This window comes from Bos grunniens, chromosome 15, assembly GCF_055505025.1.
Source record: "Bos grunniens cultivar Pamir isolate PY7600 chromosome 15, Bosgru_T2T1.0, whole genome shotgun sequence".
Lineage (NCBI taxonomy): Eukaryota > Metazoa > Chordata > Mammalia > Artiodactyla > Bovidae > Bos > Bos grunniens.
The window spans coordinates 44,873,587-44,879,586 of record NC_141179.1 but is presented as its reverse complement, the minus strand read 5'-3'; the positions used below and the strand labels follow the sequence as shown (position 1 = coordinate 44,879,586).

The 6,000-nt window shown below is 55.0% G+C and overlaps 1 protein-coding gene across 7 annotated transcripts in view; it reads right to left on the bottom strand.

The window, feature by feature from the left end:
* Positions 1–1,614: 1,614 nt before the first annotated feature.
* LMO1 (LIM domain only 1) overlaps positions 1,615–6,000 on the bottom strand; it is a 41,861-nt gene continuing 37,475 nt past the window's right edge. For all 7 annotated transcript variants that reach the window (XM_086340188.1, XM_086340192.1, XM_086340190.1 and 4 more), the window contains 2 exons: positions 3,463–3,588; positions 1,615–1,998 (listed from right to left, as the gene is read on the bottom strand). In XM_086340188.1, coding sequence (XP_086196314.1) covers positions 1,893–1,998; positions 3,463–3,588 — 232 coding nt within the window. In that variant the 3' untranslated portion in view covers positions 1,615–1,892. The remainder of the gene's footprint in view (positions 1,999–3,462; positions 3,589–6,000) is intronic.

Here is a 6,000-nt window from a genome sequence, read left to right as displayed (position 1 = left end):
CAGTCCAGAGAAATAATTTACTTGTTCATGTTGAGCAAGAAAAATCCCTCATTACGGACTTCAGCCTCCAGTTCACACGCTCAGATCCATTCAGTCTCACATGGTCACATATGGACGACAGCTCCTGGTCTCACCAAACTCACTCAAAAATACCTCCTGCAGTGTCTCTTCTCTCTCATATACATGGATGCAGCTCCTTCACCGAAGGTGTGAGACCCAAAGAGGAGAACTCTTACCCCAAGATCCTTGGCTGTAGCGATCCCTTCCTGTGGACTGGGTCCCTGGCCACAAAATCATAGCTTAGAGACACAACCTCTTCCAAGCACCCCTAAGAGCCCAGGTGTCCTCCCACATCACTCCAGGGGAGAATCAGGCCTTCCTTGGGGCAGGTGATGTGAGGTCACAGTGCAGCCCCCGCTCCATCCAGGCAACAAATCCCTTGTCCAGGAGTAGGCAGAGCTTAAAGCTGTGGGCTGACGTCATCTGGGCTCTGGTCTGTGGCCAGGATAAAAACAGTCCCTGGGGAAGGGCGAGTGAGTGGCCTGATGGTTGGAGGAGCCCATCCATTTGGCCTTCTCTGTTTCGGCTTTGGATCCAAGGAGGCTCTCTCTTTAATACTGCTCAGTGATACCTTTTCAGTTCCAGGCCATGTGCTTGGCACTGTGGCTACAGCCATGGCCTCACTCGGTCACTGGTTGTCTGGCTATCTTCCAGTCTGAGTACCTGCCAGCTACCTGGCTGTCCCTACCTATCTCTGCCGACACACCCACCTACGTGTGTGTCCATCTCTTCTTCTTGTCAGCACACATATCTGTCTGTGTGGTGCTGACTTGTCTGTCTGACTCTCTGGAGTCATCCCAAACAGTCCTGTGTCTGCTGGAGGAAACAGGCCTGTCCCAGGTCTCCCTGTGGCATTTGTCCTCACCTTGATGTGATCTGTTTGTTTTCTTGGCTTTCCCCCTAGTCCTCAAGGGCACGGACTGTGTCCTATCCATGATTCATCCTCATGTCTGGTACTTGAAGCACAGGGCTGAGACAGAGCGGATTAAGGTTTGCCAACTGAATGAATGAAAACCTCCAGCATGCGTGGGTTGAGTTACAGAGAAACAGGATTTTCTCTCTCACCCAGAGGAGCAGAATGCCAAGACCCAGGCTGTAAGGAAGAGACAGCAAATGCTGTTCATCCCCCTGAAGGTGAAGAGAGGTTTCAGGATTGCGCTCCCATCGTAGGGAGCCTGGGATTTGGGGTCTTACCACGAAGGTAGATCAGAGCTGGGTCCCTGACTGAGCAGTGTAGGGGGGATGTAACACAGGATCCCAGGAAAGGGAAGTTTTCATTTGGGGACCAGGGTATATGGTTGCCAGAGGATGGGGAGTGGACAGTTTAGCTCCCACTTCTGGTTGGGGGGTACTGGGGGTTGTCCCTTCCCCTCCAGCTTTTCTCCGTAAAGCCCACCTGGAACTCCCTTGCCCCACAACAGCACACACTAGAGCCCCCACGTCCTGCTCTAGGGCCCTCCTCCCTGCCAAGAACTGAGGGAGGGCCTTGTTTTACTCCCAAGCTGAGGGGAGGGTCCCCCAGGTCTGTAGTCATGTGATCAATGCAGAGTAACCTCCCCGGAAACATTCATAAGTTTAATCCACGCCAGTAATAAAATCGCATTACATTTCTCATAAAATAAATGTTCCCATTTATATACAGAAGACAGACTGTACAGGCCCAGCCTGGCCCCAGGAGGGGTCACACACAGACGGGCAGCGGCGGAGGGAGGGCCATCCCTCCCATCGAGGACGGAGGAGTTCTCATCGGCAGGAGAGCGGCTGGCCGGCCAGGCGGGTGGGCAGGCGGGTGGATGGACAGACAGACGGGCCTGGAGGCCAGGTGCTGGGCGTTACTGAACGTGGGAGTCAAAGGTGCCATTAAGCTGCCCCTCCTCATAGTCCATCTGACACAAGATCATGTTGTTCTTCAGGAAGAATTTGTCTCCCACACAAAATCTGGAAAATCCAAGCAGGAGAGAGAGGCCATGGTGGGGTCCCAGTGGATGATAGGAGCTCCAGACAGGACGCCACCCGGCCCAGGAGGAGGACATATGGGCAATGAGGTCCTGGGGAGTCTGAGCTTTCCAGAGAGGATCCCAGAAAGTCCCAAGCAAACCCAACCAGTCACCCTGGGTCAGCCCAGCCCTTGGCCAGGCCCACAGCCCAAGCCACAGGCTTCCACGACCAGGTCCCTCGTGGGGTGGGGGCAGGGGTGGGCTTTGTGGGAAGGTGTAGAAATGATGCCCAAGAGAGGGAGAAAGAGAGATGGACAAAGAGATAGGAAAGGACCAAGCGAGGAGAGGGAAGGAGAGAGGCAGAGATGGAGACAGAAGAAGGGATAAAATGGCTGACTTTTCCAACCCTCTGTTCCCCACCCCACCTTAAGGAGATGGCTCAGTGAAGGACACTCGTCTTCTAAACAGAATCTGTGGGTTTCCGGGAAGAGGTGACCCTGTCCCACCATCTTCCCTCTAACCTAAAGAAGGCCCTGCCCCTCCCAGTCCTCCTCAAGCACTGGAGGATTCAGCCCTTCCCCCAAAGATGTCCCCGGGGGTCGGGGGTCGGAGGCCTTGAGTGGGACCCCAGGGTCACAGGCCTGGTCCCAGCCAATCCCGCTTCAACCACCAGGTGGCGCTGCAACTTCACTGAGCCCCCCTGGCAGTGGGTCTGGGCATAGCCCCACACAAACCAGTGTTCCCTGCAAGTCCCCCTGCACCTCAACCTCTGGGAGCATTTGTATGAGCTCTTTCCTAACTTTGGGGGTCCTGAGCAAAGGGCCTTTTGGGGGTTGGCCCCTATTCAGGGCTGAAGGGCTCTGGTTCCTTAGGTCCCCAGGGTCTCCCACAGGGCGGGGCGGGGCACAGAGTAGGGGCCAAAAGACCAGAAAGAAGGCTGGGCTGGAACCAGAATCACAGGAATGAGTGACAGTTCCCCAGGGGTATTTCACTGGCCAGGTCTGGGAACCCCTTCTCACTAGAACGTCCATGCGTGTATCTGCATGTAGCACACAGGGCACAGGACACACACAGGGCTCTTGTGCACATACATTTAAAACACACGTACACAGGCATACTCACCCATCACACGCACACAGCACACACAGACCCGCCTTGTACACAGACATTTAAAAATACAATCATGGACACAACACACAATGTATGCACAGCTCATGCATGGCCCTGTCCATTACGCTTGCACAGAGATGAACTCCACACATGAGTACACATGCGACAGTATTAGAGCACACACATTTGGCTAGAGGGCTCAGGCATACATAAAACACACACATGCATGTACATACTTACAACATGCAACAGAACCCGCGCTTGCATGCACGCCTCTATGGCACTCCTGGTCTGTGCAGCAGGTGTCAGCTAGGGTCTGCTGAGTGTGTTGGGTCTGGTACAGACCAGCACTCACCTCTGGTTGCAGAGCTGGCAGGCGAAGCAGTCGAGGTGATATACGTTGTCCCGGGCCCGCATCACCATCTCAAAGGCTGGAATCAGCTTGCTGCAAGCGGCGCAGTTTCCTGTGGTGCCGAAGAGCCTGCAGAGGGAAGGGTGCAGAGGGCTCAGGGGCCTGTGGGGGGCTGTGGGGGGTAGGGGAGTTGCCTCGACTTGGGGGCCCACCTGCCCTCTACCCCTGTAGTTCAGCAGGTGGGCTCGGGCCAGAAGGAAGACGCACAGATGACAGTGTCTAACTTCTGCTAAGAGAGCAGGCTTCAGAGAAACTGACACAGCACTCAGAAAGGAGCCTGTGGGGATTTGGGAGTTGGTTGATATGCCTGTCCCCTGGCTTCGCTGACAATGAGGGCTCCCACTGGGTCTCTCAAGCACCTGGGGATACCAGAACAGTAGGCTGGGCCCTGAGCAAGGATTCCAGGCTTACACAAGCTCAAACTTAGACACAGTCTGTCAGTCATGGGCTGTGTGTCCTTAAGCAAGTCATTGAGTTTCTCTGAGCCTGATTTATTTCAACTGTAAAATGGGAACTGAAACATAGCCTTCACAGGCTTGTTGTGAAAACTGTAACCTCTTAGCCACAGCTCCTTTAGTGAATGCCTACATAGCATTTGCTATATGCCAGGTGCTAATCTAGGGGCTCTTCAAAGACCAAGTCATTAAATCCTGACAATAACACTATGGGGTGGTCTTTTGCTGCTACTGACTCATGGTGGGACTTGCCTAACTCCCTTGAGCCTCAGTTTACCCTTCTTTAAAATGGGGATGCTGGGCTAGATGATCCTGTTTAAAGATGCTTCTAAAACTGGACTGATGCCAAAAGGAAGTTTCAAGGACATCTGGCACAATGCCTCTTTGGGGCAGGCACCCCTCCTCTTGGCTGCTGATTGCAAAGCTCTAAGGACAGGGAACTCACTCCCTCCCCATGCAGGCCTGCCCTTGACTGGACATTCCAGGGGTATGTGCCAGCCAGGCTCCTCCTCGCTTCCCTTCTGCACAATGGCAGAGTGAGCCCCAAGTGAGGCAAGGGACCAAGAGGCAGGCGGGACGCCCTCTAATCCCTGATTTGTCCAGCTCAAGCTCAGGCGCCTGCAGATGAGCGTAGCTCCATTATTCATCAGCCTGAGTTGCCTGGTGGCTCAGATTAAGGCAGACAAAGGCTGGGCCACAACATCTGCCCGCCAAGGGGGGCCTTTCCGGCCACCAGTCCAATGAGAAGTCACTGCAGAGGGGCAGGTTCTGGACAGCCATTCTCTGGGACTGAGCAACTCAAGGAAGCCCCACAGGCCCCCTGGCCTACTGGCCCAGGTGGCCTCAGAGTCATTCCTGGGCCTCTGCCAGAGCTCAGGAAAATATCTTCAGGCTCCAATAGCTGGCAGGGCCCAGGGTGATTGTGGATGCATTGACCTTATAGATGAGCCCCTCCTGCACTGTGGCCACTCCTGGCCAGGTCAGCTGGTCTGCCATCTCCCCTCAGCCTGGTTGGGTTAGCCCCCAGGTGATGTCCTAAACCTCCAGACTTGGAGGCCGCTTCCAGGTTGCCAAGGGGCGAGTCCCAATGCCTAACCCCTCCTCTTGGCCTCAGCATCTCTCCTCCAGCTCCAGTCTGAGTCACACATCTTGGTTTACCGCACCACTTAAAAAAAAACAAAAACAAAATAAAACCTCCTGCAAAGGCAGAAGGTGTAGGCAGGTAAATCTTAGGCTCTTTGGGTAAGTAGGGGAGCCTCTGCTGATAATCGCACCCTCCCCTGCAACAAGCCCAGTCCTGAGTAGAGAGAGCCCCAAGAAACCCTGGGCACGACCTACTAATTAATGCGATGGGCCTTCCTTCCCCGCAAGGCCCGGCCACCACCCAGCAGCCTGCATGGGAGCCAAATGCAGATACTGGGTCTAAGCCAAGGCCCCTGCTTGGTGGCCTCCTTCCAGCCTTGCTGATGTCATAGATGGCCTAAAGGAGGGTTAACTGGGGGAGGCAGCCCCAGGGAATAGGATGCAAGTTGTAGGGGAGGGGTGGGTTGGAACTCTGAAGAATGCAAGGTGGGGAAGTGTTGGTATTTTCACTGTCTACAGAAGAGTACACTGAGGCTGGGGAAAGAGGCACAGAACAAGTTTAAACCCAGGTTTTTAAGCTCCAACATCAGTGGCTCTTCCAGGGTCTGGTTACCTACCAGACTCTGCAGGCATGGGGGTGTCTAATCCCAGGGCCCACCTGGAAGATGGGGAGCTGGGCCCTGGGGAGATTGAGGAGGAAACCAGCAGGCCAGGGGGGCCCAGGGAAGTTGGAACTCCCCTACTTGCTCCTGGAAGCTCCTTCACCGCATCCCTTCCTCGATTCCAGGGACAGGGTGGGTCAGAAGCGCCTGGCAAAGGCAGAGGCAGAACCACGTTGGTGGCCTTGGGAGGCTCCTCTTGGATGCCCGATGGTTAGAGACAGGCCCGCCCTGGACAAGTGCTGGGCACTGAGTCCCAGGGGCAGGGCAGGGGCCGGGATGTG